Source organism: Salvelinus namaycush, unplaced genomic scaffold, assembly GCF_016432855.1.
Source record: "Salvelinus namaycush isolate Seneca unplaced genomic scaffold, SaNama_1.0 Scaffold2336, whole genome shotgun sequence".
Taxonomy (NCBI): domain Eukaryota; kingdom Metazoa; phylum Chordata; class Actinopteri; order Salmoniformes; family Salmonidae; genus Salvelinus; species Salvelinus namaycush.
In genome coordinates, this window is record NW_024059160.1 from 7,273 (window position 1) to 22,500 (window position 15,228).

General features: G+C 41.9%; 1 protein-coding gene across 1 annotated transcript in view; it reads left to right on the forward strand.

Annotated features, from left to right (window-relative positions):
• Positions 1–751: 751 nt before the first annotated feature.
• LOC120038696 (F-box/LRR-repeat protein 16) overlaps positions 752–15,228 on the forward strand; it is a 15,387-nt gene continuing 910 nt past the window's right edge. The window contains exons 1-4 of the mRNA XM_038984360.1: positions 752–991; positions 2,786–3,051; positions 3,775–3,859; positions 11,278–11,341. Coding sequence (XP_038840288.1) covers positions 752–991; positions 2,786–3,051; positions 3,775–3,859; positions 11,278–11,341 — 655 coding nt within the window. The remainder of the gene's footprint in view (positions 992–2,785; positions 3,052–3,774; positions 3,860–11,277; positions 11,342–15,228) is intronic.

Sequence of the window (15,228 nt, forward strand, 5' to 3'; positions counted from 1 at the left end):
GTATCAGAGTTATATCAGAGTTATATCAGAGTTATATCAGAGTTGTATCAGAGTTATATCAGAGTTATATTAGAGTTGTATCAGAGTTATATCAGAGTTATAGTTATATCAGAGTTATATCAGAGTTATATCAGAGTTATAGTTATATCAGAGTTGTATCAGAGTTATATCAGAGTTATAGTTATATCAGAGTTATATCAGAGTTATATCAGAGTTATAGTTATATCAGAGTTATATCAGAGTTATATCAGAGTTATATCAGAGTTATATCAGAGTTATATCAGAGTTGTATCAGAGTTGTATCAGAGTTATATCAGAGTTATATCAGAGTTATATCAGAGTTGTATCAGAGTTGTATCAGAGTTGTATCAGAGTTATATCAGAGTTATATCAGAGTTGTATCAGAGTTGTATCAGAGTTGTATCAGAGTTATATCAGAGTTATATCAGAGTTGTATCAGAGTTATATCAGAGTTGTATCAGAGTTATATCAGAGTTGTATCAGAGTTGTATCAGAGTTGTATCAGAGTTATATCAGAGTTGTATCAGAGTTATATCAGAGTTGTATCAGAGTTGTATCAGAGTTGTATCAGAGTTGTATCAGAGTTATAGTTATATCAGAGTTATATCAGAGTTATATCAGAGTTATAGTTATATCAGAGTTGTATCAGAGTTATATCAGAGTTATATCATTGTAAACTCAGTGTGTGTTCTCTGTGGTGTGTGTGTGTGTGTGTGTGTGTGTGTAGGTGATGCTGGAACAGATGCAGGGTCTAATGCACCTGGAGTTGGCCGGTTGTAATGACTTCACGGAGGCCGGTCTGTGGTCCAGCCTGAACGCACGGCTCACCTCGCTCAGCGTCAGCGACTGTATCAACGTAGCAGACGACGCCATCGCTGCCATCTCACAGCTACTGCCCAACCTGTCAGAGCTCAGCCTGCAGGCCTACCACGTAACCGACACAGCCATGGCTTACTTCACAGCCAAACAGGTAGGTTTCAATCCTACACTGTTATAGAGAGCACACAGGTAGTGGTACACACACACACTTCTGCCCTTCCCCCTCTCTCCGTCCTCTCTGTAGGCCCGCAGATCAGTTCCCCTACCGGCCGGAGGGGCCCCCATTCATCATCAAATGTCATGTAAAAAAAAAACGAGTAGAATTGCATGAAATGAGTTATACAATTGGAAAGTCTTCTCTCCGCTCCATGGCAACATGGGTAGAAATACAGGAAATGAACCTGTTTTTCCTTCACTGTCCTTCATAATGAGTTCAGATTACTGTGGTCTCATGATGAGTTCAGATTACTGTGGTCTCATGATGAGTTCAGATTACTGTGGTCTCATGATGAGTTCAGATTACTGTGGTCCTCTCATGATGAGTTCAGATTACTGTGGTCTCATGATGAGTTCAGATTACTGTGGTCTCTCATGATGAGTTCAGATTACTGTGGTCCTCTCATGATGAGTTCAGATTACTGTGGTCTTCTCATGATGAGTTCAGATTACTGTGGTCCTCTCATGATGAATTCAGATTACTGTGGTCTCATGATGAGTTCAGATTACTGTGGTCCTCTCATGATGAGTTCAGATTACTGTGGGTCTCTCATGAAGAGTTCAGATTACTGTGGGTCTCTCATGAAGAGTTCAGATTACTGTGGGTCTCTCATGGTGAGTTCAGATTACTGTGGGTCTCTCATGATGAGTTCAGATTACTGTGGGTCTCTCATGATGAGTTCAGATTACTGTGGTCCTCTCATGATGAGTTCAGATTATTGTGGGTCTCTCATGATGAGTTCAGATTACTGTGGTCCTCTCATGATGAGTTCAGATTACTGTGGTCTCTCATGATGAGTTCAGATTACTGTGGTCTCATGATGAGTTCAGATTACTGTGGTCCTCTCATGATGAGTTCAGATTATTGTGGGTCTCTCATGATGAATTCAGAGACATAATCCTAAACCTCTCTGTCTCTCTCTCTCTCTCTCTCTCTCTCTCTCTCTCTCTCTCTCTCTCTCTCTCTCTCTCTCTCTCTCTCTCTCTCTCTCTCTCTCTCTTTCTCCCTGTCTCTTGCTCTTTCTCTCTCTCTCTCTCTCTCATGATGAGTTCAGATTACTGTGGTCTCTCATGATGAGTTCAGATTACTGTGGTCTCATGATGAGTTCAGATTACTGTGGTCCTCTCATGATGAGTTCAGATTACTGTGGTCCTCTCATGATGAGTTCAGATTACTGTGGTCCTCTCATGATGAGTTCAGATTACTGTGGTCTCTCATGATGAGTTCAGATTACTGTGGTCTCTCATGATGAATTCAGATTACTGTGGTCTCTCATAATGAGATCAGATTACTGTGGGTCTCTCATGATGAGTTCAGATTACTGTGGTCTCTCATGATGAGTTCAGATTACTGTGGTCTCTCATGATGAGTTCAGATTACTGTGGTCTCTCATAATGAGTTCAGATTACTGTGGTCTCTCATGATGAGTTCAGATTACTGTGGGTCTCTCATGATGAGTTCAGATTACTGTGGGTCTCTCATGATGAGTTCAGATTATTGTGGGTCTCTCATGATGAGTTCAGATTACTGTGGGTCTCTCATGATGAGTTCAGATTATTATGGGTCTCTCATGATGAGTTCAGATTATTGTGGGTCTCTCATGATGAATTCAGAGATATAATCCTAAACCTCTCTCTCTCTCTGTCTCTCTCTCTCTCTCTTTCTCCCTGTCTCTTGCTCTTTCTCTCTCTCTCTCTCTCTCCCTCTCCCTCTCTCCCTCCCCCTCAGGGCTACACCACTCACACGCTGCGTCTCCACTCGTGTTGGGAGATCACCAACCACGGTGTGGTTAACATGGTCCACAGCTTGCCCAACCTCACGGCTCTGAGCCTGTCAGGCTGCTCTAAAATCACTGATGACGGGGTGGAGCTGGTAGCAGAGAACCTGAGGAAGCTGCGGAGCCTGGACCTCTCCTGGTGCCCACGCATCACTGACATGGCCCTGGAGTACATCGCCTGTGACCTCCACAAACTAGAGGAGCTGGTACTGGACAGGTGAGAGTGGAGTAGAGTATAGTATAGTAGAGTGTAGTATAGTAGTGTGTATTATAGTAGGGTATATGGTGTAGTATAGTAGTGTGGAGTATAGTAGTGTGTATTATAGTAGGGTATATGGTGTAGTATAGTAGTGTGTATTATAGTAGGGTATAGGGTGTAGTATAGGAGTGTGGAGTATAGTAGTGTGTATTATAGTAGGGTATAGGGTGTAGTATAGTAGTGTGGAGTATAGTAGTGTGTATTATAGTAGGGTATAGGGTGTACTATAGTAGTGTGGAGTATAGCAGGTAGCAGTATAGTGTGTGTAGTATAGTATGTGGTGGGGGGGTCTGGGATCTGCTGAGTAAAGGCCTATACTACATTATTCCAGAAAGAAATCCAGTATAGTATGAAAAGTATCATTATGGTCATTCTCTCTCTCTCCCCTCTCTCTCTCTGTCTCTCTCTTTCTCTCTGTCTCTCTCTTTCTCTCTGTCTCTCTCTCTCTTTCTCTCTCTCTCTCTCTCTCTCTCTCTCTCTCTCTCTCTCTCTCTCTCTCTCTCCCCTCTTTCTCTCTGTCTCTCTCTTTCACTCTCTCTCTCTCTCTCTCCCTCTCTCTCTCTCTCTCTCCCCTCCCTCTCTCTCTTTCTCTCTCTCTCTCTCTCTCTCTCTCTCTCTCTCTCTCTCTCTCTCTCTCTCTCTCTCTCTCTCTCTCTCTCTCCCCCCCCTCTCTCTCTCCAGATGTGTGAGGGTAACAGATACAGGTCTAGGGTACCTGTCCACCATGTCTTCTTTGAGGAGTCTCTACCTGCGCTGGTGCTGTCAGGTACAGTACACACTAGACCCTTACACAAGGGATCATCAACTAGATTCAGCCAGGAACATAATTACAAATCATTTGTAGACTGAAAATTGACCTCAAGAAGCCCAAACAGATATAATATTGGAGTAAAACACAATAATTTCAAACCTTTGTAAGAATTATATACTTAGTGGCCAGTTTATTAGTACCTGGTCGGACGCTTTGCTTCCAGAACAGCCTGAATTCTCTGGGGCATTATCATTTTCAATCAAACAGTAACTGAATGCCTTGATGCCTGTCTGTCTGCTTCATATAGCAAGACCCGGCCACTTGACTCACTGTCTGTTGGAGCGATACATTTTTGTGAACGCGGAGGTGTACCTAATAAACTGGACCTAATACACTGGGAATAAATTGATTTACTAAATTAAAATCAATTGGAGATGCTTTGCTGGTGTTTTTACAGTCTTTTATGTCAAACAATAAAAAATAAAATGAAAAGGTTTTTGTTATGTTGGGGAACTGCCCTAGACCCTACACCCTTTATACTAATACACTACACCCTAGACCATACACCCTATACCCGTTATACTAATATACTACACCCTAGACACTACACCCTTTATACTAATACACTACACCCTAGACACTACACCCTTTATACTAATACACTACACCCTACACCCTTTATCCTAATACACTACACCCTAGACCCTACACCCTTTATCCTAATACACTACACCCTAGACACTACACCCTTTATACTAATACACTACACCCTACACCCTTTATACTAATACACTACACCCTAGACCCTACACCCTTTATCCTAATACACTACACTCTAGACCCTACACCCTTTATACTAATACACTACACCCTAGACCATACACCCTATACCCGTTATACTAATATACTACACCCTAGACACTACACCCTTTATACTAATACACTACACCCTAGACCATACACCCTTTATACTAATACACTACACCCTAGACACTCCACCCTTTATCCTAATACACTACACCCTAGACCCTACACCCTTTATACTAATACACACCACCCTAGACCATACACCCTACACCCGTTATACTAATACACTACACCCTAGACCCTACACCCTTCATCCTAATACACTACACCCTAGACCCTACACCCTTTATACTAATACACTACACCCTAGACACTACACCCTTTATCCTAATACACTACACCCTAGACCTTACACCCTTTATCCTAATACACTACACCCTACACCCTTTATACTAATACACTACACCCTAGACCCTACACCCTTTATACTAATACACTACACCCTAGACCATACACCCTTTATACTAATACACTACACCCTAGACCATACACCCTTTATACTAATACACTACACCCTAGACACTACACCCTTTATACTAATACACTATACGCTACACCCTTTATACTAATACACTACACCCTAGACCCTACACCCTTTATCCTAATACACTACACCCTACACCCTTTATACTAATACACTATACGCTACACCCTTTATCCTAATACACTACACCCTAGACCCTACACCCTTTATACTAATACACTACACCCTAGACACTCCACCCTTTATACTAATACACTACACCCTAGACCCTACACCCTTTATCCTAATACACTACACCCTACACCCTTTATACTAATACACTACACCCTAGACACTACACCCTTTATCCTAATACACTACACCCTACACCCTTTATACTAATACACTATACGCTACACCCTTTATCCTAATACACTACACCCTAGACCCTACACCCTTTATACTAATACACTACACCCTAGACACTCCACCCTTTATACTAATACACTACACCCTAGACCCTACACCCTTTATCCTAATACACTACACCCTACACCCTTTATACTAATACACTACACCCTAGACACTACACCCTTTATCCTAATACACTACACCCTAGACCCTACACCCTTTATACTAATACACTACACCCTAGACACTACACCCTTTATCCTAATACACTACACCCTACACCCTACAGCCTTTATCCTAATACACTACACCCTAGACCCTACACCCTTTATCCTAATACACTACACCCTACACCCTTTATACTAATACACTACACCCTAGACCCTACACCCTTTATACTAATACACTACACCTTAGACCATACACCCTTTATACTAATACACTACACCCTTTATCCTAATACACTACACCCTAGACCCTACACCCTTTATCCTAATACACTACACCCTACACCCTTTATACTAATACACTACACCCTAGACCCTACACCCTTTATACTAATACACTACACCCTAGACCCTACACCCTTTATCCTAATACACTACACCCTAGACACTACACCCTTTATCCTAATACACTACACCCTACACCCTTTATACTAATACACTACACCCTAGACCCTACACCCTTTATCCTAATACACTACACCCTAGACACTACACCCTTTATACTAATACACTACACCCTACACCCTTTATACTAATACACTACACCCTAGACCCTACACCCTTTATCCTAATACACTACACTCTAGACCCTACACCCTTTATACTAATACACTACACCCTAGACCATACACCCTATACCCGTTATACTAATATACTACACCCTAGACACTACACCCTTTATACTAATACACTACACCCTAGACCATACACCCTTTATACTAATACACTACACCCTAGACACTCCACCCTTTATCCTAATACACTACACCCTAGACCCTACACCCTTTATACTAATACACACCACCCTAGACCATACACCCTACACCCGTTATACTAATACACTACACCCTAGACCCTACACCCTTCATCCTAATACACTACACCCTAGACCCTACACCCTTTATACTAATACACTACACCCTAGACACTACACCCTTTATCCTAATACACTACACCCTAGACCTTACACCCTTTATCCTAATACACTACACCCTACACCCTTTATACTAATACACTACACCCTAGACCCTACACCCTTTATACTAATACACTACACCCTAGACCATACACCCTTTATACTAATACACTACACCCTAGACCATACACCCTTTATACTAATACACTACACCCTAGACACTACACCCTTTATACTAATACACTATACGCTACACCCTTTATACTAATACACTACACCCTAGACCCTACACCCTTTATCCTAATACACTACACCCTACACCCTTTATACTAATACACTATACGCTACACCCTTTATCCTAATACACTACACCCTAGACCCTACACCCTTTATACTAATACACTACACCCTAGACACTCCACCCTTTATACTAATACACTACACCCTAGACCCTACACCCTTTATCCTAATACACTACACCCTACACCCTTTATACTAATACACTACACCCTAGACACTACACCCTTTATCCTAATACACTACACCCTACACCCTTTATACTAATACACTATACGCTACACCCTTTATCCTAATACACTACACCCTAGACCCTACACCCTTTATACTAATACACTACACCCTAGACACTCCACCCTTTATACTAATACACTACACCCTAGACCCTACACCCTTTATCCTAATACACTACACCCTACACCCTTTATACTAATACACTACACCCTAGACACTACACCCTTTATCCTAATACACTACACCCTAGACCCTACACCCTTTATACTAATACACTACACCCTAGACACTACACCCTTTATCCTAATACACTACACCCTACACCCTACAGCCTTTATCCTAATACACTACACCCTAGACCCTACACCCTTTATCCTAATACACTACACCCTACACCCTTTATACTAATACACTACACCCTAGACCCTACACCCTTTATACTAATACACTACACCTTAGACCATACACCCTTTATACTAATACACTACACCCTTTATCCTAATACACTACACCCTAGACCCTACACCCTTTATCCTAATACACTACACCCTACACCCTTTATACTAATACACTACACCCTAGACCCTACACCCTTTATACTAATACACTACACCCTAGACCCTACACCCTTTATCCTAATACACTACACCCTAGACACTACACCCTTTATACTAATACACTACACCCTACACCCTTTATCCTAATACACTACACCCTAGACCCTACACCCTTTATCCTAATACACTACACCCTAGACACTACACCCTTTATACTAATACACTACACCCTACACCCTTTATACTAATACACTACACCCTAGACCCTACACCCTTTATCCTAATACACTACACTCTAGACCCTACACCCTTTATACTAATACACTACACCCTAGACCATACACCCTATACCCGTTATACTAATATACTACACCCTAGACACTACACCCTTTATACTAATACACTACACCCTAGACCATACACCCTTTATACTAATACACTACACCCTAGACACTCCACCCTTTATCCTAATACACTACACCCTAGACCCTACACCCTTTATACTAATACACACCACCCTAGACCATACACCCTACACCCGTTATACTAATACACTACACCCTAGACCCTACACCCTTCATCCTAATACACTACACCCTAGACCCTACACCCTTTATACTAATACACTACACCCTAGACACTACACCCTTTATCCTAATACACTACACCCTAGACCTTACACCTTTTATCCTAATACACTACACCCTACACCCTTTATACTAATACACTACACCCTAGACCCTACACCCTTTATACTAATACACTACACCCTAGACCATACACCCTTTATACTAATACACTACACCCTAGACCATACACCCTTTATACTAATACACTACACCCTAGACACTACACCCTTTATACTAATACACTATACGCTACACCCTTTATACTAATACACTACACCCTAGACCCTACACCCTTTATCCTAATACACTACACCCTACACCCTTTATACTAATACACTATACGCTACACCCTTTATCCTAATACACTACACCCTAGACCCTACACCCTTTATACTAATACACTACACCCTAGACACTCCACCCTTTATACTAATACACTACACCCTAGACCCTACACCCTTTATCCTAATACACTACACCCTACACCCTTTATACTAATACACTACACCCTAGACACTACACCCTTTATCCTAATACACTACACCCTACACCCTTTATACTAATACACTATACGCTACACCCTTTATCCTAATACACTACACCCTAGACCCTACACCCTTTATACTAATACACTACACCCTAGACACTCCACCCTTTATACTAATACACTACACCCTAGACCCTACACCCTTTATCCTAATACACTACACCCTACACCCTTTATACTAATACACTACACCCTAGACACTACACCCTTTATCCTAATACACTACACCCTAGACCCTACACCCTTTATACTAATACACTACACCCTAGACACTACACCCTTTATCCTAATACACTACACCCTACACCCTACAGCCTTTATCCTAATACACTACACCCTAGACCCTACACCCTTTATCCTAATACACTACACCCTACACCCTTTATACTAATACACTACACCCTAGACCCTACACCCTTTATACTAATACACTACACCTTAGACCATACACCCTTTATACTAATACACTACACCCTTTATCCTAATACACTACACCCTAGACCCTACACCCTTTATCCTAATACACTACACCCTACACCCTTTATACTAATACACTACACCCTAGACCCTACACCCTTTATACTAATACACTACACCCTAGACCCTACACCCTTTATCCTAATACACTACACCCTAGACACTACACCCTTTATCCTAATACACTACACCCTAGACCCTACACCCTTTATACTAATACACTACACCCTAGACCCTACACCCTTTATCCTAATACACTACACCCTAGACCCTACACCCTTTATCCTAATACACTACACCCTACACCCTTTATACTAATACACTACACCCTAGACCCTACACCCTTTATACTAATACACTACACCCTAGACCCTACACCCTTTATCCTAATACACTACACCCTAGACACTACACCCTTTATCCTAATACACTACACCCTAGACCCTACACCCTTTATACTAATACACTACACCCTAGACACTACACCCTTTATCCTAATACACTACACTCTAGACCCTACACCCTTTATCCTAATACACTACACCCTAGACCCTGCACCCTTTATCCTAATACACTACACCCTACACCCTTTATACTAATACACTACACCCTAGACCAGACATGGGCAAACTACGGCCCGCGGGCCACATACGGCCCGTTAGGCTTTTTAATCCGGCCCGCCGAACTTGTCCAAATTATAGTAAAAACCTCCTTTTTTTCCCCTTTCCCTGCAATGCCCACGTTTCCCCAATAGATGGCGCACTCAAAACACATTGACCGTTGTTGGAGTGGCGCGTATTTCTCTTTATTTCACTTTAATTTTCACTTCGTTTCACGTCACCATTAAGCCCTTCTGTGAAAATGAGCGGACCAAAGAGAAGGAAAGTGGACAGCGAATGCCGAGTGTTTAATAAGGAGTGGACAACAAAATACTTCTTCACTGAAGTCCGATCAACGGCTGTATGTCTGATATGCCAAGAAGCTGTTGCGGTTTTCAAAGAGTACAATATCAGCCGTCACTTTGCCACGAAGCATGCAAACTATGCTAGCAAGCAGTCAACACAAGAACGGGCGGCGAAATAGTATGTAAATGCCATATCTTGCATATTCCTTGAGACAAATTTATTAACTGATAAGGGCTATTTTTCACATTTGAAAGACAGTTAATAAATTGGGTTGTAGTGTTCTTACTGTGCTATGAGGTTTGCACACACTACATTTAATGCTTTAGTATATCCGGCCCAAACACTCCCTCCAAATGCTCCTGGCCCGGCCCCTCTGTCAAATTTTAGAACCCATTGTGGCCCGCGAGTCAAAAAGTTTGCCCACCCCTGCCCTAGACCCTAGACCCTTTATCCTAATACACTGCACCCTAGACACTACACTCTTTATCCTAATACACTATACCCTAGACCCTACACCCGTTATACTAATACACTACACCCTAGACACTACACTCTTTATCCTAATACACTGCACCCTAGACACTACACCCTTTATCCTAATACACTACACCCTACACACCACATACTTTATACAAATACACTACATCCTAGACCCTACACACTAAACCCTTTATACTAATACACTACGCCCTACACCCTACACACTCCTGTGGACAAGCATGTGTCTAATGAGTTAGATCTGCTCAGACTATCAGACCAGTCCTGCTGCTGTCTATCTAATAAGACCTGCTTAGTTTTAATTTATGTTTTCTTATTATTAATGATTACTCGGTTTGTGTGTGCGTGCGTGTGTGTGCGTGCGTGTGTGTGCGTGTGTGTGTGTGTGCGTGTGTGTGTGTATAGGTGCAGGACTTTGGGCTACAGCACCTGTTTGGCATGAGGAGTCTGCGTCTTCTCTCTCTCGCAGGTATTCACTCAATCTCTCTCTCTGTCTCTCTCCCTCTCTCTCTCTCGCTCTCTCTATGTCTCTCTGTCTCTCTCTCTCGCAGGTATTCACTCTCTCTCTCTCTCTCTCTGCTTCCCTTCTCTCTCTCTATGTCTCTCTGTCTCTCATTCTCAATTCAATTCAAGGGGCTTTATTGTCATGGGAAATATATGTTAACATTGCCAAAGCAAGTGAAAAAGATAATAAACAAAAATGAAATAAACAATAAAAAATGAACAGTAAATATTACACTCACAGAAGTTCCAAAAGAATAAAGACATTTTAAGTGTCATATCATGTCTATATACACTGTTGTAGCGATGTGTTAAAGTACAAACGAGAAAATAAATAAATATGGGTTGTATTTACAATGGTGTTTGTTCTTCACTGGTTGCCCTTTTCTTGTGGCAACAGGTCACACATCTTGCTGCTGTGATGACACACTGTGGTATTTCACCCAGTAGATATGGGAGTTTATCAACAACAACAAAATTGAATTCTTTGTGGGTCTGTGGAATTCTTTGTGGGTCTGTGGAATTCTTTGTGGGTCTGTGGAATTCTTTGTGGGTCTGTGGAATTCTTTGTGGGTCTGTGTAATTCTTTGTGGGTCTGTGGAATTCTTTGTGTGTCTGTGGAATTCTTTGTGGGTCTGTGGAATCTGATGAGCAGTTCAAATTCAACACATGTTGCCATGGTGTTCACCATGATGCCATGGTGTTCTTATGCTATTTGAGAGATTAGTGGGGCCCCTGGGAATGTGTCCTGCGTGCCCGGTTGGTAACCCGGCCCTGCACTTACTTACCACTAACTCACCATTTACTGTAATACTGTTACAGTAGCAGGTATTTACCTGGTAGATATACAGTGCATTCTGAAAGTATTCAGACCCCTTGACTTTTTCCACGTTTTGTTACTTTACAGCCTTATTCTAAAATGGATTAAACAGTTTTTTCCCTCCACTTCATCAATCTACACACAATACTCCATAATGACAAACAAAAAACAGGTTTTTAGAAATGTTTCCAAATATCACATTTACATTAGTATTCAGACCCTTTACTCCGTACTTTGTTGAAGTAACTTTGTCAGCGATTACAGTCTAGAGTCTTCTTGGGTATGACGCTACAAGCTTGACACACCTGTATTTGGGGAGTTTCTCCCATTCTTCTCTGCAGATCCTCTCAAGCTCAGGTTGGATGGGGAGTGTCGCTATTTTCAGGTCTCTCCAGAGATGTTCGATCAGGTTCAAGTCCGGGCTCTGGCTGGGCCACTCAAGGACATTCAGAGACTTGTCCCAAAGCCATTCCCGAGTTGTCTTGGGTCGTTGTCCTGTTGGAAGCTCTAGAGCAGGTTCTTTTCAAGGATCTCTCTGTACTTTGCTCCGTTCATCTTTCCCTCAATCCTGACTAGTCTCCCAGTCCCTGCCACTGAAAAACATTCCCACAGCATGATGCTGCCACCACCATGCTTCACCGTAGGGATGGTGCCAGGTTTCCTCCAGACGTGACATTCAGGCCAAAGAGTTCAATCTTGGTTTCATCAGACCAGAGAATCTTGTTTCTCATGGTCTGAGAGTCTTTAAGTGCCGTTTGACAAACTCCAAGCGGGCTGTCATGTGCCTTTTATTGAGGAGTGACTTCCGTCTGGCCACTCTACCATAAAGGCCTGATTGGTAGAGTGCTGCAGAGATGGTTGTTCTTCTGGAAGGTTCTTCCATCTCCACAGAGGAACTCAGGAGCACTGTCAGGGTGACCATTGGGTTCTTGGTCACCTCCCTGAACAAGGCCCTTCTCCCCCGACTGCTCAGTTTGGCCTGGCGGCCAGCTCTAGGAAGAGTCTTGGTGGTTCCAAACTTCTTCCATTTCAGAATGATGGAGGCCACTGTGTTCTTGGGGACCTTCAATGCTGCAGAATTTATTATTTTACCCTTCCCCAGATCTGTGCCTCAACACAATCCTGTCTTCAAGTTCTACGGACAATTCCTTCGACCTCATGGCTTGGTTTTTGCTCTGACATGCACTGTCAGCTGTGGGATCTAATATAGACAGGTGTGTGCCTTTCCAAATCATGTCCAATCAATTAAATTTACCACAGGTGGACTCCAATCAAGTTATAGAAACATCTCAAGGATGATCAACAAAAACAAGATGCACCTGTGTTCAATTTCGAGTCTGGTTGCAAAGGGTCTGAATGCTTATGTAAATAAGGTATATCTGTTTTTAGTTGTTTTTTTCCAAATCCATTTTAGAATAAGGCTGTAACGTAACAACATGTGAATAAGGTCCAGGGGTCTGAATACTTTCTGAAGACACTCATAGGTACTACTGGCCTTTGGTTTTATCATCGTCACACAGTCGTTCCCTCTCTCTTCCTCTCTGCTATTATCCCTCCATTCCAAAGGCAGATAGTCTGAACAGGGACAGAGATAATCCATGACACAGGAGCTGACATGTCCTCCTTCTGATCCATAATGAGGAAACTTCAAAAGAACCAAGAACCAAGACACACACACACACACACACACACACACACACACACACACACACACACACACACACACACACACACACACACACACACACACACACACACACACACTCTCTTCCTCTACCTGGCTGGGTAAATCTATATGGTATTCTATAGAAGGAGAGAGTTCAGTATATCATCTCTGACTACAGTACATGAATCATCTCTGACTACAGTACATGAATCATCTCTGACTACAGTACATGAATCATCTCTGACTACAGTACATGAGTCATCTCTGACTACAGTACATGAATCATCTCTGACTACAGTACATGAATCATCTCTGACTACAGTACATGAATAATCTCTGACTACAGTACATCAATCATCTCTGACTACAGTACATGAATCATCTCTGACTACAGTACATGAATCATCTCTGACTACAGTACATGAATCATCTCTGACTACAGTACATGAATCATCTCTGACTACAGTACATGAATAATCTCTGACTACAGTACATGAATCATCTCTGACTACAATAAATTAATCATCTCTGACTACAGTACATGAATCATTTCTGACTACAGTACATGAATCATCTCTGACTACAATAAATGAATCATCTCTGACTACAGGCTACAGTACATTAAAATGTGTGTGTGAGGAGAGGAAGCATTTTGTAGACTATTGAGAAGCAGTCATACACAGAGGGGGTGTTTCCTAATAATATGTCCTTTCTCCTGGATTGTACACCCGTTTACTACTTCCCACAAATCTGAAAGCATTGGATTGATGGAGACATGGGCAAGTGGGAGTTTCCACCATATTTCTTATACCAGTCATTTCCTTTCAACTCAGTGAAGGGAAGTGAACAAGTGCATATTTTGAAAGGAAGGAGAGATGATTGGTACACAACCATGGGGAGAATCTTAATTGCATGTCCTTGATTCCCCGCGTCCTCCATCCAGAACCCATTCAATGAGAAGGTTCATCCCCTCTGTACCTTCTCATCCAAAAGGGTTTGACAAGGAGAGAGGACATACAATTAAGATCCATGGACTTCCTGTGTTTCTCCTCTGTCCTGTCTGTCTCTGCACCACTCCTCCCCCTGCTGACCAACTCTGGTATCTCAGGACAGCTCTTTATTCAGATTGAATGGAATGTTTGGATTGCTATATGAATATAATGATAGGATATTTAGAATGATAGAATATTTAGAATGATAGAATAGATAGAATGATAGAAGGGTAGAATGATAGAAGGGTAGAATGATAGAAGGGTAGAGTGATAGAAGGGTAGAGTGATAGAAGGGTAGAATGATAGGATATTTAGAATGATAGAATAGATAGAATGATAGAAGGGTAGAATGGATATAATGGATATAATAGATAGAA